This window comes from Mytilus trossulus, chromosome 2, assembly GCF_036588685.1.
Source record: "Mytilus trossulus isolate FHL-02 chromosome 2, PNRI_Mtr1.1.1.hap1, whole genome shotgun sequence".
Classification (NCBI taxonomy): domain Eukaryota; kingdom Metazoa; phylum Mollusca; class Bivalvia; order Mytilida; family Mytilidae; genus Mytilus; species Mytilus trossulus.
In genome coordinates this window covers 7,237,593-7,262,453 of record NC_086374.1, presented here as the reverse complement: position 1 = coordinate 7,262,453, position 24,861 = coordinate 7,237,593, and the positions used below count along the sequence as shown (strand labels likewise).

At 32.4% G+C, this 24,861-nt stretch overlaps 2 protein-coding genes across 2 annotated transcripts; one reads left to right on the top strand and one right to left on the bottom strand.

Annotated features, from left to right (window-relative positions):
- Positions 1 to 7: 7 nt before the first annotated feature.
- LOC134706400 (uncharacterized) lies at positions 8 to 24,861 on the bottom strand. The gene is made up of 7 exons (XM_063565309.1): positions 24,393 to 24,861; positions 6,484 to 6,650; positions 5,538 to 5,684; positions 3,932 to 4,036; positions 3,484 to 3,687; positions 1,912 to 2,169; positions 8 to 1,386 (listed from the first exon to the last, which is right to left on the bottom strand). The coding sequence occupies exons 1-7, from the start codon at positions 24,533 to 24,535 to the stop codon at positions 1,361 to 1,363; spliced, it is 1,050 nt and encodes a 349-aa protein (XP_063421379.1). The 5' UTR covers positions 24,536 to 24,861; the 3' UTR covers positions 8 to 1,360.
- LOC134708592 (protein LIAT1-like) lies at positions 18,619 to 22,648 on the top strand. Its single transcript, XM_063569240.1, has 3 exons — positions 18,619 to 18,774; positions 21,626 to 22,234; positions 22,319 to 22,648. Exons 1-3 carry the CDS (start codon positions 18,619 to 18,621, stop codon positions 22,646 to 22,648), a joined length of 1,095 nt encoding a protein of 364 aa, XP_063425310.1.

The following is a 24,861-nucleotide window of genomic DNA, read 5'->3' as shown; positions in this document are numbered from 1 at the left end:
GAAAATGTTCATTAACACAGTTTTATACAGTAAAATCATTATTATACAACTCGAGTTCATATGCAGTGTAAAGTATTATCATTTTACTTTTGATTTGTATTTCACTTACTTAAAAAAATTATACATAATGACAATTAAAATTTACTGTGTGACTTTATTCAAATATTTACATTGTATATAAAACTAACAAAATATAAATACAACAAAATTTGAGATATAGCTTAGACTATCATGTTAAGCAATAACAGTGCTGCATTTGGAGAGTTGTCTCCGTTACTTTTCTAATTGATTGGAAAAAGGGAGAAACTACCAAAGGGGCAAGTTGAAAAAGGAGACAACCCTACGACCAAAAAGATAATTCATCAAAGGACAAACAACATTACAGGGAAATCTTTCATTAAACAACCTGTGTTGAAAGCACAGTGGAGTCATTAATATTGAGATCCTGCAACACTTGTTTGTTGTTGAAAACTGAAAAGTGGGATAAAATTATACGAAATGATTGTTAAAGAAGGGGGTAACTCTTCATACAGGACAGTTCTTTGTATGCATTTTTATGTTCAAATTAAACCACTTAAAGTCCACTGTGATAAGGCAATGAATACGACCGGCAACCATTGAACTGATGACAGATTTCAATGTCTCTCATCTAAACAATAGTGGCATTTACAAGGTTGGAAAAAATTTAAATGAAAATAAATACACGGACATTTGCAAACAATCAAAGTGGACGAATAGTTCCAAAATTAATATTTTTAACCATTTGTTTTTACAATACTCGATTTTCCATTGTTAAAAGAACACACAATAAGGATGTTAAACCTAGAAAAAAAAAAGAAAAAAGAAGCACTGATGTTTATGATAACTTACAAACAATGCATTATCTCTCATATATATACAAGTTACAAAAGCCTATCGCAAAATTCAATAAATAAAAAAATGCATATATATACAATAAAATACACATTAATAACAAATAACATTAACAATATTAAATGAGGTAGCAATAAAGACAGACAAGATTGTATTCATTATTCTAAATCAAGCAGTCATTGTAGCATCATTTGTATAAATGGATGTCGATGGAACTAGTTAAATAAGATATAGTGACCCAACAATGTATATATCTGTCTTTCAACAGTATTCGTCGTGGTGGTCTTGAATGCGGTTAATTCTCTATATATACACACTTTGTATTGCATCAGTAAAAATAATGTAGTGCAAACGTCTTATGATTCGGCTTGAATTTTATGCGATTGATTTATGGAAATTGATAATGTTTGATGAGTCGAAAAACAATTAATAATACTCTTTGTACGACAGAAGAGTGGAATAGTGGCGCGTGATAAGTCAACCTCTCCTAAGTCTGTTCATCAGGTACTGGTGCTGAAAATATAGACAAAAAGTTATATATAATAGCCGTATATTTTGCTGTCAAATAGTCTGGAGAGAAAAAAAACATTTATGAATCACAGGGAATTGCCATCAGTCACAATAAATTAGTTTATCAAATCACAGGGACTTGCCTTCTGTTATAAAAAAGTGCTTTGATTAAATCGCAGGGACTCGTCATAAGTCACGATAAATGCCTTTATTAAATCACAGGGACTTGCCATCAGACATGATAATTATTTTGACCATATCACAGGGACTTGTCATCAGTCACGATCAGTGCTTTTACAAAATCACAGGGACTTGCGATCAGTCATGTAAAACGGCTGTTACCAAATCGAATACATTTTAATAAGGTAATGAAGATTTGGCCATGACGTATATCTTGTCTAAACGACATTGAATGTTAAAATAAGCAGGATTGGGCCACAAAAACAATTACAAATATATGTAAAATGTGTTGTTTCCAAAGGATTTGTATATGATAATTGTTTTTGTAATATGAGTAACTTTTCTTACCTGCCTCTGTATTTTCACAATCCTCACTTTCACAGTTTGACATCCCTCGTAATCGTTTAAGAAAGGTACTTTCTTTGAAAAGGTTACTATCGTTTCTGGTTTCCTCTGTGAACGGCTGCATAATGGTTGCAATATCTCGTTTTTCCCTAAATTGTATATTAGGTCTGGTTTCGGTAAAAACTTCCAACACTGGGGATGTGCTAAAATTCAGACTTTTTTGTACAGCTACTGGTAAACTAGTGTCTTGGCATTCAACATCTAAAATATACATTTTTCCATTTTTTTACGGATTTTTATTTGATGATTCTATTCACATAACAACTTCTGGATCTACAATCTGTCGATACCTGTAACTTGGCATTGCACAAGGTCATGTTTTTCTCTGGCTGTTTATGACGTCTTTACACTAAATCCATTGGATGTTGGATGTGTACGGATTGATTGTTTAGTCTTAGATGAATGATTTTTTTTAGCTGTTAGTGGCTTTCAACTAGCTGTCAGATTATTGCGAGTACTCTCAGAGCTGTTCATTGTGTCTTTTTGTGTCGGGATGTATAAGTACCCGGCCACGTCCACTTGTATTATTTGTCTATCTGATGAGTTAAGCCTTTTTCAACTGATTTTTATAGTTCGTTCTTATGTTGTACTGTTATACCACTGTCCCAGGTTAGGGGGGGTTGTGATCCCGCTAACATGTTTAACCCCGCCACATTGTGTATGTATGTACCTGTCCCAAGTCTGGAGCCTGTTATTCAGTGGTTGTCGTTTGTTTATGTGTTACATATTTGTTTTTCGTTCATTTTTTACATAAATAAGGCCGTTAGTTTTCTCGTTTGAATTGTTTTACATTGTCTTATCGGGGCCTTTTATAGCTGACTATGCGGTATGGGCTTTGCTCATTGTTGAAGGCCGTACGGTTACCTATAGTTGTTAATTTTTGTGTCATTTTGGTCTTTTGTGGATAGTTGTCTCATTGGCAATAATACCACATCTTCTTTTTAATATTATAAAAACATGGCTATTATAATATTATTTATTTACTTTCGTTCGTAATTTATATTATTATTTTTAAATCTATAATATTATTTTTAAATCTATAATATTATTTTTAAATCTATAATATTATTTCTTTTTAAATCTATAATATTATTTTTAAATCTATAATATTATTTCTTTTTAAATCTATAATATTATTTCTTTTTAAATCTATAATATTATTTCTTTTTAAATCTATAATATCATTTCTTTTTAAATCTATAATATTATTTCTTTTTAAATCTAGAATATTATTTATTTTTAAATCAAAAGTATTACAAAATACTAAACTCCAAGGTAAATTCAAGAATGGGAAAGTAATTGAAAACAGACAATATCAAACGTGGGACTATATCAACCAACAGAACGAATTAATACACCTGGCTTGGTACAGGAATTTTCACACGAAAAGAGTGGGTTCCCCATGCCTTACAGCTAGATAAACTCCCAACTTGCAATAAGGGAACAATTTAAAGAATAAATGCATCTGTCATTATTGAAAACAGTAATCCTGACATATAGAAGAGATATACATACCAACTGGCAGCAAGCAGTCTGTATTTCCAAACACAGCTTTGGCATCAATCGGGAATCCTTGAGAGTCAATGACGTTGACTTCTAGTCCATGTCGTCGCCTCCGTCGCTGCATCCATTCTTCTACAGCTTCTTTGACATTGAAGCTTATCCACTTATCTCTTTTAACCACGACCATTTTCACATCGAGAATTCTCATTCGTGGTACTAAAGAAAGAAAATCATAAACAGTTAAATGGAATATCAAATATATCAAATCAGTTATATATAATATGTTAGTATCTGCCATTGTATTCTCTTTTTCATTTCTCTACGATAAAATGATATGTTTAGAGATAATTGTTTGACTGTTCGGTTCATCATTGACAAGTCGTGTGAAAAGTCGTGAAACCTTCAAATATTAAGAGTATATTTATCTGATTAACTAGACATTTAAAACTTTTTTTCTTACCCCGATTTCTGCGTCTTAGTGGTTTGAGAAACTGACTGACAAAGACGGTAAATCGAACGCTGTCCTCTTCTCCTGACTCATTGTCTTCCGTAAAACAACGACATGCTTAAAAAACAAATATATGCATTTATAATTCTTTACAATTTTTTTTCAAATCACATTGTTTTAAGTCACACAATGTACAAGTGTTTCGGATATCAGAAATTATATATTCTTCATTTTTTCGATGGTACTACAAATAAACACAAAAAAATCGAAAATAGTATGCACACGTTGTCTTTGATAAAAACATAAAGGCAACAGTAGTATACCGCTGTTCTAAAGTCATAAATCGATTGAGAGAAAACAAATCCGGGTTGCAAACTAATTAGATATAGGAAGATGTGGTGTGAGTGCCAATGAGACAACTCTCCATCCAAATAACAATTTAAAAAGTAAACCATTATAGGTTAAAGTACGGCCTTCAACAAGGGAATCACACCAACTTTAAAGAAGAAAACAACGAAACAACAGAAACACTGGAGAATCTTTCTAGAAAGGATAAGTCTATCTCAAAGATGTGTATATGCTTCAAAAATCTCCCGCGACCTTACGATGTTTCTCATATATATATACAATAGATTTCTAAAAAACTATGACAATGACAATTTTGCCCAAATATGGCCTTAAAAACATTTTTATCTAAATATACTTTTATAGTAACGAAATTATTACTGTACTAAAACAGAAAACCGATAAGAGGATGAAAAAAACAGGATTTTTGAGGTTTTCATAATTAAAGGTCTAGCATATCATGAAAGTTCTGATAGAAAAAGAAAATCTTCATAATTCGTGCAACAATGCTTAAAATGATAACAACACTTGATGTATACCAGTTTAATGTGTAAGGTGAGCAGCAACTGCTTACCCTTCCGGAGCACCTAATATCAACCGATGGTCGGCGGGGTTCGGACTTAATATTTTCTGATTGATGTTTAGTCGACTACTGTTTGCATTATTTACTTACTCAGGTTTTGTTTCTTTTTTGCCATGGTATCTTCCACTAATGATTTATAATTGCACCGTGTGTATCTCCCCCCTTTTTTCGATGATAATGATGTATATATCATTTTTCATGTCGACTTTATCTTTATATCTTACGAAGTTTGAATCATTACCTGAAGATAAGCTATAGATTTCAATGTAGTGATGCACTTATTGTCAAACTTAATAACCTCTCTTAACTACCACAGATTAAATTTAGTATTGCTAATTTCACAGTCTGAAAATAATTTTAAATGCATAATAAATAAATTCGTGTTTCCTGTTATCTCATGCCTTCCTAAAACTTCTAAGTTCATGTCGACACAATTAGTGTAAAAACATTAAAAACATTAGTCCATCTAAATCTAGGACATTTTCCTTTTATCTTTTAACAAATGTCTTAATAATCATATAACCTTCTTTATTGCTAACTATCTAAATTGACGAGAACACTTACTAAATTTACTATCATGTACCAAGGGCACACATCTTGAATCATTATGAAAGACATTCAAGTTTCATTCAGAATAAACATTACTGTTTTTCTTTTGGCAACTCTCTACAACAAAGACATAGGGTTTACCTGTTCTTTCTTTGATGTGGAGCTTTAAGGTAGCATTTAGTATACTTGTTCCACTGTCTTCTAGCGGCAAAATATCAAAGAAAAGTCGTAAAGTCTTCGTGTCTGGGTCATTCCATAAATCTTCATCAATCCAACTTGGTAATGTACCTATATGTGAAACAATAACCAAAATATTAATATTGAAAATTAAATATGAAGTCGCTGAGAGTTATTTGGTAAACGTACATAAGGCGTAAGAAATGCGAGAGGTCGATCATATATTATAGAAAAAAGCCTTTAAAATACCCCAAAAATAAAGAAATTTAGTGCTGATATGTCAGTAACAGAATAAATAGCTATACATATGATAATACAAGTATGTTGTGCAGAATACAAAGTGGCTCATAATTGAACTTTGATAGTAGAATACAGTAAAATAGAATTGCATTCAAACTTTCCCGATGAATTACAGATAAGGGTTTTTCAGAACATCTGATATACTTAGATTTTTCAAAACTTGCCTGATCCAGCATATATAACTGCTGTGCTACAGCCTTATAAGGAACACCTGAAATACTTAGATTTCTCATAACTTACATGATCCAGCATAGCACTGCTGTGATACAGCCTTATAAGGAACTCCTGATATACTTAGATTTCTCATAACTTACATGATCCAGCATAGCACTGCTGTGATACAGCCTTATAAGGAACACCTGAAATACTTAGATTTCTCATAACTCACATGATCCAGTATATAACTGTTGTGATACAGCCTTATAAGGAACTCCTGATATACTTAGATTTCTCATAACTTACATGATCCAACATAGCACTGCTGTGATACAGCCTTATAAGGAACTCCTGATATACTTAGATTTCTCATAACTTACATGATCCAGCATAGCACTGCTGTGATACAGCCTTATAAGGAACTCCTGATATACTTAGATTTCTCATAACTTACATGATCCAGCATAGCACTGCTGTGATACAGCCTTATAAGGAACTCCTGATATACTTAGATTTCTCAAAATTTCTTCCTTCATGTTTTCGTCTATCTGAGGAGGTGATGAGAAACCAAGGGTAGACAATACATGACTTCTGATATTGTTTATTCTCTGAGTTCTTGACCTAAAAGAAATGACAACCCAAAACTATTAACAATTTCAAATATCTACGCTCATCAGTGTATGTTTCTAAGATCTCAAACAACAAAGGGTGCAGTCCTTGGTTTTTTTTTTGCCTTCGTATTCATGAAGAATTCATCACTGAACTATATTAAAACAGCGACACTTTTTAAAGAATCTTACGATCAAAATTTATAATTATTTCATAACGATATGTTATAAACGGTTTTTAGTCTATAATAGTATGCAGTTTAGAAAGAATGGGTCTAGAACGTGCACTTGAGAAGTTAGTATGGAACGCCGGAACTGTCTTATAGTGTAAATATTTAATGTGTTCTGTCGCTTTGCCGTTACGTCCTGTTATTTCTTCTTTATGTTATGTGCAAATGCCTTTATATCCTGACACGGCATCTCTGTGTTATGTCAAATTAGTAATTTGTTTGGTCAAACAATTGTATGATATGTCATTGCTAAACTTTGTTCTGTAAAATGTGCATTACATTATGCTGTAACTACTATATATTCTGTGAATACTTCGGAACTTTATGATCAACCACCTTTACATTCTCTCATATTTTATCTATGTTGTGTCTATTCTTCTTTTACGTAAGTCAGTTAATAATTGCGTCCTGTCTCGAGTGTTATTGTTATGTCAAATGTTCTCAACGTTTTGTTTTGATACAACTTTGTTCTATGTAAATCTCATGATATTATAGTCTTTTGGCGTTATGTTGTGTTTATACATATGTATCTCAAGTTAAAAACATAATACATCATGGTATAATTCATATGCGTTTTGCCGTTCAGCTGATACTCTCTGTGAGCATTCATTACGTCATGTGCAAATGGTTTTTACATTATGTGCAAAAAACTAATACGGTTTGTGCAAACCTCGTTTACCTTATGTGCAAACATTGTTCACCCTATGTGCAAACATCGTTTACCTTATGTGCAAACACCTATTACATTATCAGCAAATACCTATTAAGTTATGTATAAAAACTTCATCATTATGTGCAAATACTATTACGTTATGTGCAAATACCGCTTAAATTATTTGCAAACACCATGAAAGTTATGTGCAAATGCCTATTACATTATGTCCAAACATCTATTACGTTAGGTGCACACACCTATTACGTTATGTCTAAACACCTATTACGTTATGTGCAAACACCTATTACGTTCTGGTAAACGCTTTTTTGACACAGATTAAAACAAAACGCATCAGTGATATACACTTTCAAAACTATAAGTTTTAGCTTTCTTAAAAGCTCTGAACTACTTCGCTGTATTCTTTTTCCGACGTAGTCGGTATAGTTTCTGTTTGTGCCCTTTGAACTTAAGGACGCTTAACTATGGCAACAAAATACGCATGCTCGAAAATCATTTCTGTGATTGGACAAAATGATCTCATGGTGGATGATTTGGTTGTGTTTGAAAACACGTCTCGTTATTTATATCGTGATGGAAAGCAAGTGAAAAACTATAAATATTTGAACTAGATCTTACAAAGATTTATATTTTTATTAAAATAATTGTTTCTCCAATAGCTCTTTGCATCCATGACAGCTGTTTATTCGTAATTGCATGAGCATTTTTTGTTTGCGTTTCTATCTTATAGCATTAAAGAGTCTTCTTTAAAATTTACGGACGAAGAATGTTTCGGATGATGCTCCCAATGTTTCTTTGAAACGATACGAATATATAAAGTTCTGTAAAAACTAAGAAAAAACTTACACTTGTCAGAAAATACACTAGACCGGGTAACATGTTGAATTACTTTAGAGAACTTTAAGACAAATTCGCTAGACATCAGTTCCGTGCATAGTGGCAAAATGCACAATTTAAATGTTTGAAAGAAAACTTATCATCTATACAATATTAGCACTGTAATATAATTCATGACTATTCCAAAAAGTACGGTTGCAAACTTATCTTCAGCGCAACTAGATATTTATGTATGTGTCTTTCATTTATCGACATAGAGGTAGACGGAGTAGAAACTTTGCCGGATATTTCATGTACTATCACTTTATATTATCGGTTCAGTATACATGTAAGTCACGCAATAGACAACTTTCGAGTTCATCCGTCACCGGAAAAAACTCGTCAATTATACGCGCCTTTATCATCGTCATTTGTGCGTTTAGGGGCGTCGTCACTTCCTTCCAATGTTGAGCGAGTGGTTGAAAAACTACAATTCTATATTGTACGAATTATTCGGCAAATTGAATTCTCAAAATTGACAACCAACACTGCTGTCATTAGGGAAATGTCAGTAAGTACCTACATAGCAACCATTATTTCTAGTTTATCCTGCACAAAGACGATCACTAAGACGCTTGATGAACGTAAATAGTGCAGGGATACAGGCGAGCCCCTCTGTCTGGTAAATGACGTCATAAAGGCGTGTATAATTGACGAGTTTTTGCCGGTGACGGATGAACTCGAAAGTGGTCTATTGGTTTTAAATGTTACTAAACCGACATTTGTTTCAAACACGGATATATAATTTTTATTCAAAAATAATATTTCGAAACTTCGTGAAAGGGACATTAGGACGCAGCCGGGGGCTTTTTCAAGTAGACAAGATTTTTTTTTCGCGGGAACGAAATAATACAATCTGTGGTAGATTTTTTTAAATATTGCGGAAAACATTTGAACGACACTAAGAAACTATATTTACATATTGTTTTCGGGGCCTTTTATTGTTGACTATATGGTATGGGCTTTGTTCATTGTTGAAGGCCGTTCGTTGACTTAAAATTGTAAATTTCTGTGTCATTTTGGTCTCTTGTGGAGAGAAGTCTCATTGGCAGTCATACTACGTCTCCTTTTTTTTATCAACTTATTTTCCGTTCACATTTTCCGTAAAGAAATGAGGGTGCATTTTGTTTTTTACATGTAGTTTTTTTTTGCTTCGAATAACAGGGCAGAACTCGGGAGTATAGATCGTGAGACAATATCTTTTAAATCGTTCCTAATATCAATAGTCTTTATCAATTTTTTTCTTCTTTGAAAGGTGCTTATTTGACAGTTACGTACCTGTCATGTTATTCTTGTGAAAACTATTTGTTTGGTACTTTCAAAGACTGCATACATATTCCATTTGAAGTATAAGGCCACCATACCGACAATTGCCGTTATTGGGGTACCGCAGAAGATGTGGTATGATTGCCAATGAGACAATTAACTCTCCACAAGAGAACAAAATAACACAGACATCAATAATTATAGGTCACCGTACGGCCTTCAACAATGAGTAAAGCCCATGCCGCATAGTCAGCTATAAGAGGCCCCGCAATGACAATGTAAAACAATTCAAACTGGAAAACTAAGAGCTGTATTTTATTTAAAATGAACGAAATACAAATATGTAACACACAAACAACCGACAACCACTGAATTACGAGCTCCTGACTACATGGACTAGGGACAGGCACATACATACATAGTGTGGCGGGGTTAAACATGTTAGCAGGATCCAAACCCTCCCCTAACCAGACAGGTACATTAACTTTACTTATTCTAGAAGTATTTTTGTAGCGTCTAAACCATGATTTTTTTTTAGCGATAACGTATGTCACGAACATCGCTCGTAACGGCTACATATTGCAGATTAGCAACGCAAGTAAAGACGTATTAATGATTGATATTTCAATTTTCAATTTCAGTGTGTAATATATGCATAATAAAACGACCATGAATTAATTACATTTGATCTGAAATGTAATACACACAGTTAATTTTCCGGCATTTGATGGCTTAATATCCTCAGAAGAGAACAGTCTGTAAATATTTATCTAATGTAAGCCAATAGGTGTTGCTGAATTTCAACCACATCATGAAGCAACCAAACATAATTTATATGTGAAAAGTAATTATTTCAAGATAGCGTGTATGTCGACTGAAACTAAAAGGTCCGCCCTGTTATTCGAAGCAAAAAAAAGCTACATGTAAAAAACAAAATGCAACCTCATTTCTTTACGGAAAATGTGAACGGAAAATAAGTTGATATACAAAAAAAAAGAAGACGTGAATTGATTGCCAATGAGACAAATCTCCACAAGAGACCAACATGATGCAGAAATTAACAACTTTATGTCAACGTTAGGCCTTCAACAAAGCCCATACCGCATAGTCAACAATAAAAGGCCCCGAAAAGAATATGCAAAACAATTCAAACGAGAGCACTAACGGCCTTATTTATGTAATGTTCTTTTCCAATTGCACCAAGCGGGCCATTTCATAGGTCGCCATATCTTGCATACATAATCATAACATATAGTTTTTGAGGCGCCAAATTACATTTATTTATTATAGACTTTTGACAAGGTCAACACATAATATATACGTCTTTTCAGATTATATTGTCTGAGGACGAAGTTATTTTAACACAAATAAAGAGAAACATAAATAAAGTAAACAAATCTTTAATATTTATACACACGTACAGAAAAAGTGTGTTACCGCATGCGGAAGAATATCTCAAGAACGTTTGCGATATCACATGCAGAGTTATCTGTCTTTGCTTCCTCTTTCGTGGGACATTGAATGTTTTGCTGGAAAATATGAATGCCCACTCAAATGCAATCTATTACAAAAATCGAAATATTACAGAAGAGTGTCCACCATGCACTTGCACAGCACTATAACTAATATAGTGCAATTGAATGATATACAAATGGATGAAAATTATATATACATGTAACTGTAATTTACAAATATTAAAATAATGTATAACAAAAAAAAACAGACTTTACTGATTTTTATGACTTCTTCGATGAGGTTGAATTTATCATCCACGCGCAGAAAAAACTATCTATCTGTACTTTAACGTCACTTTCAGGTAAAGAGATGTGATTTTGTTTTCTGGGACAAGTGCTTGTGACTGTCCACAAGAACTTGCGGTTATCCGATGTTCAGTACTTCAGTGCTTTGATTCATATATTTAACATAAAGATGTTCTTAACTAGAAACAACACATATCAAGGGTTTTATATTTTTTACAAATGTCTTATTGTCCTTATATTATCTTGATTCACTTTGAGAGCTCGAATCGTATCAATGACATACTGCACATTTTAAGATTCTTGAAAACTGGGAGTTACCTGGCAATTGTTGCATGCATGGTGCTTTAAACTGATGAACAACAGGGTTCCAAAATTCCAATAATATTAAACATGACAAGTGAACTCTCTTAATTTATAATCAGTAGCAGGAAAATTACAGAAGAACTTCAGACTGTAATGATAACTGGAAGTCCATTCTTAAGTAAAACACAGGTCTTAACAAAATTTCTTTCCAGATACTAGCTTTTGATCACAAACAAGCGTCTGTCCAAGTTTGTTACAAATCCAAAAGAGTATAAGAAAGTTATTAAAATTTTAAAAACATTAACCACAGAGTGAATGTGTTGCTTCACAGTGTAAATGTATTATTTCCTGGCAGAAAATCTAAGTTTATTTATAAGTAAAATACGGAAAAAAATAAATTTAATTTTTACAAATTTTAATTCAGGATACATGTACATGTATCTTATGATCATAAACAAGCTTCTGTCTAAGTTTGGAAGAAATCCAGTATACATTTATGTAGTTTAAGAAAGTTTTTACAATTTCAAAAGCTTTAACCACAAAGTGAATATTTGTGGACGCGCCGCCGACGACGATGACGACACCGACGACGACGGAATCTAGGATCGCTATGTCTCGCTTTTTCGACTAAAGTCGAAGGCTCGACAAAAATGACAATATTTTACAGAAACTGTCAAAACATATTTTAGAATGATAACATTGAAATCCAATAGAATATATTTGTATGAAACTTTATATTTTTTTATATAAGATTTGTCAGAATAATGATGTGCAGCAAATTCATTTTATGAACATTTGGCTTAATTGTGTATTTAGCTATATTGATCGAACCATTCCCGCTTATAACTAAACGCATCGAAGCTTACCGTTTATACCGTATATCCCGTAATATTCAATGAATTTAAGACTCTCCGTTCGGAAAATAAGTTTATGTTTCTAATTTATACGACGATATTCGTTGAAATATTGAACAAATAGATAAATCCATATCAACAACTGTGGAATAATGTATTGATTATAAATGTACTTTGTCGGTAAACGTGATTTTTTTTTTGTACGAGCTTTAGAAACAGGACGAAAAGCGAGGCCATAAGGGGATCTATTGTTATTTATTTCCATGTCATTTTGGTATTTCGTGGAGAATTGTCTAATTGGCATTCACACCACATCCTTTTTAAAAGATAGTTAGTATTTTCTGAAATTCAAAGGAAAAATTAGGTTATGATGACCATTTTAGCCACGAAATTATCTATTTATTCTTATAGACAACAAAAGAAACGATATGTGCATCACTTATAAAAAAAATAATAGAAGAAAACAATAACAATTTACTAAATTATGTATTTTTTTGTATCGTTCTTGATGACACGATTCGAAAAGTTACCAGACGAAATACGGATAAATGAAAGTCACTATTTGGAGTTTCAAGTTGCGGAATTTAATTTTGAGTATGGCCAGTGAAGGTTAAACAAGGCTGATAACCCTTTCTTTCAGATTAATATATGTATGCGTCATTTTTGTGGATTACAGGATAAGGTAGTTTTTAATATGAAAAAAACAGGTTTTTTTTCAGAAAATGCAGCTTTTTGTTACACCCGTCTACCTGTCTGATTGAAAATTGGATCAAATTTTTCCAACATCCCTGTGAGTTTTTAAAAAAATTGTCAGATAAGAGGGCGGGTCACCTGAAGTGTGCGTTATGCAACCATAACGCACACTTTTAATATGGAGCAAAATAATTTCCCATTAAACTAAATACATAGTATGTATATAGCCTTTTTACACCATTCAATATAATTATTTCATAACGCACAACTTTTAATGGGGTTTGCATAACGCACACTTTTAATGTGGAGCAAAATAATTTCCCATAAAACTAAATACATAGTATGTATATAGCCTTTTTACACCATTCAATATAATTATGAAAATCCACAGTTTGTTAAAAAGGTCCAACATTTAATTTTCTTCATTTTCAAAATGCATATCATGCGTTTTATTTCAATCTATGTCAAAAAAGCGTTTACCAGAACGTAATAGGTGTTTGCACATAACGTAAAAGGTGTTTGAACATAAAGTAATAGGTGTTTGCACATAACGTAATAGATGTTTGGACATAATGTAATAGGCATTTGCACATAATGTAATAGGCATTTGCACATAACTTACATGGTGTTTGCACATAATTTAAGCGGTATTTGCACATAACGTAATAGGTGTTTGCACATTACGTAATAGCTGTTTGGAAATAATGTAATAGGCATTTGCACATAACTCACATGGTGTTTGCACATAATGTAAGCGGTATTTGCACATAACGTAATAGGTGTTTGCACATAACGTAATAGGCGTCTGGACATAAAGTAATAGGTGTTTGCACATAACGTAATAGATGTTTGGACATAATGTAATAGGCATTTGTACATAGCGTAATCGGTATTTGCACATAACTCACATGGTGTTTGGACATAATGTAAGCGGTATTTGCACATAACGTAATAGGTGTTTCCACATAACATAATAGGTGTTTGCACATAACGCAATAGATGTTTGGACATAATGTAATAGACATTTGCACATAACTCACATGGTGTTTGCACATAATGTAAGCGGTATTTGCACATAACGTAATAGGTGTTTGCACAAAACGTAATAGGTGTTTGGACATAAAGTAATAGGTGTTTGCACATAACGTAATAGATGTTTGGACATAATGTAATAGGCATTTGCACATAACTTACATGGTGTTTGCACATAATGTAAGCGGTATTTGCACATAACGTTATAGGTGTTTGCATATAACGCAATAGATGTTTGGACATAATGTAATAGGTATTTGCACATTACTTACATGGTGTTTGCACATAAGGTAAACAATTTTTGCACATAACGTAAACGAGGTTTGCACAAAACGTATTAGTTGTTTGCACATAATGTAAAAGGCATTTGCACATGACGCAATGAATGCTCACAGAGAGTCCTTACTCTACGGCAAAACGCATATGAATTATACCATGATGTATTATGTTTTTCAATAGAGATACATCTGAATAAACACAACATAACGCCAAAAGACTATAATATCATGAGATTTACATAGAACAAAGGTGTATCACGACAAAACGTTTAGAACATTTGACATAACAATAACACTTGAGACAGGACGCAATTATTAACTGACCTACGTAAAAGAAGAATAGACACAACATAGATAAAATATGAGAGAATGTAAAGGTGGTTGATCATAAAGTTCCGAAGTATTCACAGAATATATAGTAGTTACAGCATAATGTAATGCATATTTTACACAACAAAGTTTAGCAATGACATATCATACATTTGTTTGACCAAACAAATTACTAATTTGACATAACACAGAGATGCCGTGTCAGGACATAAAGGCATCTGCACATAACATAAAGACGAAATGACAGGACGTAAAGGCAAAGCGACATAACACATTAAATATTTACACTATAAGACAGTTCCGGCGTTCCATAAGTTAGTACAACAAACACTATTCATGTCATAGTAAAAATATAACTGAAACCTAAATAATAGTATCCGAAAGAGAAAACCCTCTATGTAAAGGTAGAAAGACATTCATATTTGGTAATTTCAGTATATATTGATGTTTTGGGAGGCGACTTTCCTGATATGGAACTTGCGCCTGGTAATCTCAGATGAATTTATCTACCTCTTTATATCTCTGCTAGGCACGTATAAACTCTTATATTGAAAGAGGCCGAATATTGACATCTATATATATTTTGTGGTTATGGAGGTTGGAATATTATCATCTATATATATTTTGTGGTTATGGAGGTTGGATTACTGTTTCGTTGATGTGTATTCAATCTATTTTATTTATATATGAAGTGCGTTGAATTGCTTCTACTTTAAATGATTAATGTAAATTTTGATAATAATTGTTCTTGATTGCTTTCGTAGGTAGTGCATCATTCATGATTATTTGTACTTATAATTATATATATAGACAAACTTTAGAACAGAAACTATCAAAGATACCAGACTTATAATTTGTAACGCCAGACGTGCGTGTCGTCTACATAAGACTCATCAGTAGTGCTCGTAACAAAACAATAACAAAGCCAAATTGAATATTTATAAATTGAAAAGCAAAACCAAAAATTCAAATTACAACACTTGAAGCAGACTATATACTTGGCATTAGCAGGATACAATTAACCCTACTAGATAGCAAATACAAATAAACTACAGCGTTTAAAAAAAAATGTTTATTAAAAACATATCTTTATACGAAGGTGGTAGTATTCGTTTATCGGAACATCTTTAATAATTTCTCCCAGGCAATATAGTTAGTTATTGATTAACTACACTGTTATTGGACTAAATATGATGAAAACTGCCTGTGCAATATAAGGTGTCAACTCGCCTAATGGCCAATACAGCAAGCCTCGGACCAATAACAGGTCCAATGCAGAAATACTTACGTAATAATATCATATTCAAAAGAGATTGTGCTAATTTTCCCTTTGATCTTTTCACAAGGAATTGATTTTTTCTTTCTTCAAAAGTCTAAATGATTGACTTTATAGAGTTGACACAGTTTTAAATACATTCACACAAAATATACTAGACATCGTTTTGAAAGATAGCTTTTTATGCAATATTTCAAAATGTCCGTGTGAATTTGCATCATAAGCCAACATAATTTGGTTTCTGTTAAGTTTGTCCTTATTCATGTGTTTTTCAATATTTCTTGAAAACTAAAATCTACAAACTTTGAATAAATCGTTAAGTCGCCGTAACATGCCTAAAAAAATAGTCCGATTTTTGTCAAAGCCGCTCTCAAAAGTGCACATTTAAATATTGATTACTGCACTTTATATTGTACATGGTTTGAGGATACTTATAAAAAAGCCCTTGTAAAGAAAAGTTGGAGTTAGACCCCACCTATTTAGTACTCACAAATCGAAACGAAATCTAACACACTGATTTATTAATTTACATTAGAATGAGAAAAAAAAAATTATATGAGCACACTAAAGAATACGCTAAACGTAAAATAGAATTAAGTAGTTAATAATATATATATAAAAAAAAGATGTGGTATGATTGCCAACGAGACAACTGTCCATAAGGGACCAAATTGACACATGCATTAACAAGAATAGGTCACCGTTCGGCCTTCAACAATGAGCAAAGCCCATAGTCAGATATAAAAAGCCCCAATATGACAATGTAAAACAATTCAAACGAGAAAACTAACGGCCTTATTCATATAAAAAAAAAATGAACGAAAAACAAATATGTATTACATAAACAAACGACAACCACTGAATTACAGACTCCCGACTTGGGACAGGCACATACATAACTAATGTTTACATATATAGTTATCTTTAGGCAGTTGATGCGAAGCAATTGTATGTGTTAAAGTTCTATGTTATAAATAATTTATCGATTTTAAAAATAATTAAGCGAATCATTTATGATCCCTTTTCATTTTCTTTGCTACTAATACTAATTCAGGATGAATGTATAATGTTACTTAGGTCAGACTACTATGAAAGTGTCTACCAATATAATATTATTGCGTTGTAGTGTTGTCTTTTTGTAGTTCACATGGTTGATTAAAATATTTCTTCACCAGTATGATATAGTCTAGACATTGGCCTTCACTGTTTTGTTTTTCTCAAATGAACACCTGACTTTATTTCATTATGGGAGATCTTCCTTTGGGTCATCGCATTCGTCTAAAAATAACATCATCTGGGTATTTGAAATTTTATGAATGGAGAAATAAATGAAAAAATTCCAGACGATTTATTATTTCTATTAAACAGACATTATTTGGTCGACATGTGTTGAAAAATTACTACTTCTGTTGTTTTTTGAAAATGTGTAAAATCGTGAGAACATATGAAGTCTGTGCATACTATATTTGGATATGATGCGGTCTATATAAAATGCGTGCTAGACATTGACTAAGCTACCAGAAAAATACCAGAACCAGTAAGTCTTGGTAAAACAGGCAGTCCCAATACAGGAAAGGGTTGGGCGCCCTCAAAAATGTTATGTATGTGCCTTCCCAAGTCAGGAGCATGCAATTCGTTGGTTGTCGCTTGTTGTTGTATGTCATATTTGATTTGATTTTTTGTATATTGTTTTGTACGTAAGTTAGGCCGTTAGTTTTCTCATTTGAATTGTTAAATACATTTTCGGCTTGCTATGATTTATATGTTTAGCTTATCGTTGAAGGTCATAGGGTGATCTATAATAGCTAAATATCGAATGCGGCGTGAGACACTAAAACCACAGACATATCGGATGCGTGAAACAGTGAGACCACATAGTCATAGCGGATGCGTGAAACAGTGAGACACATAGACATATCGGATGCGTAAAACTGTGAGACCACATAAACATATCGAATGCGTGAAACAGTGAGACCACATAGACATATCGGATGCGTGAAACAGTGAGACCACATAGACATATCGGATGCGTAAAACTGTGAGACCACATAAACATATCGAATGCGTGAAACAGTGAGACCACATAGACATATCGGATGCGTGAAACAGTGAGACCACATAGTCATAGCGGATGCGTGAAACAGTGAGACACATAGACATATCGGATGCGTAAAACTGTGAGACCACATAAACATATCGAATGCGTGAAACAGTGAGACCACATAGACATATCGGATGCGTGAAACAGTGATACCACATAGACATATCGGATGCGTAAAACTGTGAGACCACATAAACATATCGAATGCGTGAAACAGTGAGACCACATAGACATATCGGATGCGTAAAACTGTGAGACCACATAAACATATCGAATGCGTGAAACAGTGAGACCACATAGACATATCGGATGCGTGAAACAGTGAGACCACATAGACATATCAGATGTGTAATACCCAGAGACCACATAGATAAGTCAGATTGTGAGACCGCAGAAGTATCGGATGTTTTAGACCACATACATATATCCAATCTATACACTGATCCACAGAGACATATCGAATGTGTGAGATACTGAGACCACAAAATTTGTGTAGTATAAATAAGTGATACCAATTTTACTACGCACGGCAGTTTTGTTTTTAATAAAGCTTATTTTGGGAAAACGAATATATGAACTGTTTGTATTCGTCAATACCAAAAAACTTCGGCCAAAAAGATAAAATCATCTTTGTCTGAGAGAACACGTTCTTTCTCATAACAATGTAAGAATTTTACTTTTTTTGTGTAATAATATCGCCATTACAAATCATTCAAATTCACATATAAATTTTGTTACATTGTAAGGCATATTCCCGTGTTGATTCTTCTGACAATTCTCCGGGGAAATTCAAATCCGCAAACCTGGAATTATCACAAAAGAGTTTATTTCTCAGTGCATTTTGGATTAAACCATAGGGTTAATATATTCCGAGAACACAATTAATTCGTATTGCATTTCTTTTAGAACATAAAATGAAAATTAAAAAAATCTCACCTGCGCTTTCTCAATGAAACTTTTACAGTGTGTTGTACTACTTTTGGGACAAATTATATCAAAATTATAGAAAACTTCATCGCCTCTAACTTAAAATATGGACAATTTTGTGTTTAGGGTGTCTTGAAATCTTTTGACAGCATCCGAAGTGCTAATTTTTAACCTTTTTCAGCTGGACCAAATCACTACTTTCCTGTAAAATTCTGGACCTAAAATTTTTTACAGTGTAATTTCACCCCCTACTTACAATTTGAGGCATTAAACATGGGGAAATAAATTTGGAAGGGGTATAAAAATTATTGGCAAGTAACCCACTGTTAACACTAGGGACTATATTCGTATAATTGTGGTCTCGGACCCCATATGTGAACGAATCCACAATGGGGAAAAAAATGAAAAAGTGAAGCTTGTAAAAGTCTTTCTTTAGACTGATCTTTATATTAATTTGCAATGATTCCTCAGAGAGTTAATTCTTTTGTAAACGTCGGTGTATTCTTGTTGTGGTCATAATTTTGCCTGTTAAACCAAATGAATGGTTAAAATTCTGGTATTGATTAACTAAAAGTGTTTGTAACCAGTCAGGATCTTCCCAGCCACTACATGTAGAACAATAAACGTACAGGCTTAACACATATAAACTTGTTAAACCTCACGTAGTGTACCAGACATATCATATTGTATCCTGTTCAATGGTAACTTTGAAGTACCAATCCCTAATAGATGGACAGAAATAGATTCTTATTTACATTCTCGCTTATTTATTGTTTCCTTTACACAAACGGAAGCCTATTACATTAAATGTCCTTAAAACACAACTCTGAAACAATGACTATTTTTAGTGTCCATTTGGTATATTCCGACTCTCTTTTAAAAAATCAAATTTCATTATCAGAATAGTGCACAAATGACTTCGTTTCTGTAAACAAGATCGAATGTGATGTCAAAGTGGATTCTATCTCGTGAACATTAAGTATGTTAAATTAATATATATTAAAACTTCTGAATGAAATAATATCAACTTCATTCTACTGTAATAGTAAACTATCATCTTAAAATAAGGGAAACGTGATATTTAAATGGATTATTCTACTGTAATAGTAAAATATCTTAAAATATGGAAAACAATGATAACAGGGTTTTAGCGTTGCGATATCCTTATGCATGATATATTTATTTAATCTATCCTGTGATTTGAATCCTTTTGAATTGCATACTATGTATCGATTTATTCGAATAAAATACTGTTTAAACTAAAATGATAAATACATGATCAGTTGATAATATTGAAATCATTGCTCGTGTCAGAATTAAGGCGAGTAAAGGCTGTGAACATATAACCCATGATAACCATGATAAATCAAAACTGTTCAGAGGTCAGATTGCCACCTAATTTTACAACCGGACATTGCACTGTGCACACTCAATCAATTCGGTCTTTGACCGCAGATATTTTCTTTGCACTAAGGTCAGCTCATCAATCTTTAAGATCAAAATAATTATAAACATCTCTTAAACGTATGTTAGAAACTTCATTTCAAAAGATATAAAAAAAAAGTATGAAGTTATGATTGGATTTAAAATGAAATGAATAAGATATAGAGATAGAGTAAACACTTTAAAAACAAATCTTAAATCGTTGTTGTATTTATTAATAATATGCAATAATGGGGAATATAATAAAAAAAAACTAAACCTGTTGCCATAACTAACAAGCACGAAATTGAGTCCTATAGTAATATATAATAAAGTAAGCTTTCAAAGCTCTTCCAAAGGCAGAAGAACGGTTTCAAAATCTTCCTATTGCAGAAAAAGGATTCCAAAACATCCAAAGGCAGAAGAAGAATTTTATAATATTTCAAAGGCAGACTAGGGGTTTCACAATATTCCAAATGCAAAAGATGGATTAATTATACCATATTCCAAAGGCAGACTAGGGGTTTCACAATATCCCAAAGGCAGAAACTGGGTTTCACAATACTTAAAAGTAGAAGAAGGATTTTACAATCTTCCAAAGGCATAAGAAGGATTGCACAATATTTCGAAATCAGAAGAAGGGTTTCAAAATATTTCAAAGGCAGAAGAAGGATTGCACAATATTTCGAAATCAGAAGAAGGGTTTCAAAATATTTCAAAGGCAGAAGAAGGATTGCACAATATTTCGAAATCAGAAGAAGGGTTTCAAAATATTTCAAAGGCAGAAGAAGGATTTCAAAATCTTTCAAAGGCAGAAGGGTTTACAATAATACAAGGGCAGAATTTCGCAATACTTCAAAAGAAGGGTTTCAAGGCTTTAAAAGTCAGAAAAGGGAATCTATCAAAGGCATAAGAGGGGTTTCACAAGATTTCGAAATCAGAATAAGGGTTTCAAATTATTTCAAAGGCAGAAGGAGGATTTCATCATCTTTCAAATGCTGAAGAAGGATTTCATCATCTTCCAAATGCTGAAGAAGGATTTCATCATCTTTCAAATGCTAAAGAAGGATTTCATCATCTTCCAAATGCTATAGAAGGATTTCATCATCTTCCAAATGCTAAAGAAGGATTTCATCATCTTCCAAATGCTATAGAAGAATTTCATCATCTTCCAAATGCTAAAGAAGGACTTCATCATCTCCCAAATGCTAAAGAAGGATTTCATCATCTTCCAAATGCTAAAGAAGGATTTCATCATCTCCCAAATGCTATAGAAGGATTTCATCATCTCCCAAATGCTCTAGAAGGATTTCATCATCTTCCAAATGCTAAAATAGAATTTCATCATCTTCCAAATGCTATAGAAGAGTTTCAAAATTTTCCAAAGGCAGAAGGGATTCACGATATTTCAAAGGCAGCAGAAGGATTGCACAATATTTCGAAATCAGAAGAAGGGTTTCAAAATATTTCAAAGGCAGAAGAAGGATTTCAAAATCTTTCAAAGGCAGAAGGGTTTACAATAATACAAGGGCAGAATTTCGCAATACTTCAAAAAAAGGGTTTCAAGGCTTTAAAAGTCAGAAAAGGGAATCTATCAAAGGCATAAGAGGGGTTTCACAAGATTTCGAAATCAGAAGAAGGGTTTCAAATTATTTCAAAGGCAGAAGGAGGATTTCATCATCTTTCAAATGCTGAAGAAGGATTTCATCATCTTCCAAATGCTGAAGAAGGATTTCATCATCTTTCAAATGCTAAAGAAGGATTTCATCATCTTCCAAATGCTGAAGAAGGATTTCATCATCTTCCAAATGCTATAGAAGGATTTCATCATCTCCCAAATGCTCTAGAAGGATTTCATCATCTTCCAAATGCTAAAATAGAATTTCATCATCTTCCAAATGCTATAGAAGAGTTTCAAAATTTTCCAAAGGCAGAAGGGATTCACGATATTTCAAAGGCAGCAGAAGGGTTTGTTTCACAATCTTTCTAAGGCAGAAGGATTTCACAATATTTCAAAGACAGAAGAGTTTCACAAACCTCCAAAATCAGAAAGAGACTTTCGAAATATTTCAAAGGCAGAAAAAATGATTCAAAATCTTCGAAAGGCAGGAGGGTTTCACCTTCCTACAATAACATGAAATGAGAAGATTTTTTTAAGAAAAGTGTGAAAAAAATCCGCATGTAGACAATTTCAGACACGATTAAATAATAATATAGGGACTAGCTAAAACTATAAAGTACGTACATTTTATATATATACGGAAAAAAAGGTTATTGACGAGTTTTATAATTTGCAGAAACTATCTAACAAGGAAACATAAATTCTGGGTTTTTTTTTTGCGATCTATATTAAAATAAACACCAAAGGAAAAATTGAAAGATATAGAGAAACATGTTCAGTCACAACGTTCGTTTTGATTTAACTATCAAATAGAAAATCTGAACATTAACATGTAGGTGTAGTTTCCATATAAATGAAAAATTATAAAAAGTCATTCTCAAATCTTACACATTTTTAACTGAAAAATACACATTGACGACAGAAGAAAAAGGTTTTTTTTTGTTTTTTTTTTTAAAAGAAACGAATTTTATTTATTGGTTTATTTGTATTCAGCTTGAATAAAATCCTACATGTATTCACTTTTTCAAATAAAAAGAAAACAAATTGGCTTATTAGTAAAATATAGACACACTGTCCTTTATATATATAGTAATTACACAAACCAATGACACATTTTAAATGGCAGCAGAACTTTTCACTAAAATCCAATTTCATTTTAGATATATTTAATTTTTTCGTGTTAATTCAGAAAGAAGTCTTGCTTATAGACTATAATTTAAATTTGGAAAAAAAATATGAATTGAATATAACATGTACATGTATAAAAATAAAATGAACTATAAGAATTTCAAAACGATTAAGAATTTCAAAACATAGCTTAGTGTATTTCGATACATCTTCACAAAATTAGAATTTCTTCGTACAACAGTGGCCGCAGGAACAAATTTTAAAATATATATAACTGTTATTAGTTATTGTCTTTTTAAATATACAATCACATAAATTTGAATAAATTTTCATAACTATTGAATTACATGCAATAGATTTTTTTTTTAATCTTTTTCCATTTGCTTACAAGAAATTTTGCACTGATGAACATTCTACTCAGAATTCAACAGGAACAATAAAGCAGATAACTATATTAATAAAAATAGTATTAGAAAAAAAGAAATTGTTCGCATTGAAGTTTAAATAATATACCCGTTATTCAATTTTGATCATCAGGATAAAAGTTTTCAATTCATAATAAAAACCGGAAAAATAACAAAATATTAGTAGTCATTTGTTTAAAGCATGTTCTTTTGGTTACCTTTTTTTCGTTTGTGTCACTGTCTTAATGATGTTTACACGTCTCCTTTTATTGCAATTTTCATTAAAAATATTACTAGTATATGAAATGCATCGAATTTCACACGTAATAAGTATAAGTTTAAAGAATGGTATACATTTTTGCACGGTCACACTTGTCAGATTTGTACTGTCCCATGTAAACTGGTGTGTAATTCATATATTGAACAAAAGTTTGACGCATAAAACCATGAAACAAATATAAACAAGACGTGATCTAATTAATTATAATTGTTTACAATAATACTGAAATATTAAATTTGACGAAATAATAAGTTCCTGGGGTGGTGATCCGAGGGTGGTGATGAAAGACTATAATTCTTACCTTCTCCTCATAGTTTCAAATCTGTTTCTAGTGTGCGGTGTTCCAGGGTCAGTGTCCGTGTCATTCTGACCAATCACGAAATTTACAGAAAACAAAACAACAGAATAATATATAAAGTTCATGAATACTATAAAAATGTTCATTGTTTATGATTCGGAAAATAGTCCAATTAAATATCTTATTAAGACAACTTTGAACAAACTTATTAAAAATCTTTTTTTCAATCCCTGATTACGGAATAATTCAGATCCTTCACAAATTAATTTAAGTCTTTGTTTTTCTAAGGGTCTTCTCTCTAAACGTTTCAGTCTGGGGTTTTAGGCAAACTAAGGTCGCTGTTCCCAGACAGACCATTTAGTATCCTTGAATAATGCGATTTTCAAGCGTCTGTTCAGGTGAAAGGTCAACACGGATGTTTTGGCGCGAACTTCATTAATAGACTGACTGATTGATTCGTTAATGTGACAAC

Excerpts from the sequence above, each read along its gene's own strand:
- LOC134706400 (XM_063565309.1), bottom strand. The coding sequence starts at position 24,535 with ATGAACATTTTTATAGTATTCATGAACTTTATATATTATTCTGTTGTT. Across the intron at positions 5,685-6,483 it reads GCAGTGCTATGCTGGATCAT|GTACATTACCAAGTTGGATT; the intron begins GTAAGTTATGAG and ends TTTCACATATAG. Across the intron at positions 3,688-3,931 it reads ACTAAGACGCAGAAATCGGG|TACCACGAATGAGAATTCTC; the intron begins GTAAGAAAAAAA and ends TTCTTTCTTTAG.
- LOC134708592 (XM_063569240.1), top strand. The coding sequence starts at position 18,619 with ATGCGTGAAACAGTGAGACCACATAGACATATCAGATGTGTAATACCC. Across the intron at positions 18,775-21,625 it reads CACAGAGACATATCGAATGT|GCAGAAGGAGGATTTCATCA; the intron begins GTGAGATACTGA and ends ATTATTTCAAAG. Across the intron at positions 22,235-22,318 it reads AGGGTTTCAAGGCTTTAAAA|GCAGAAGGAGGATTTCATCA; the intron begins GTCAGAAAAGGG and ends ATTATTTCAAAG.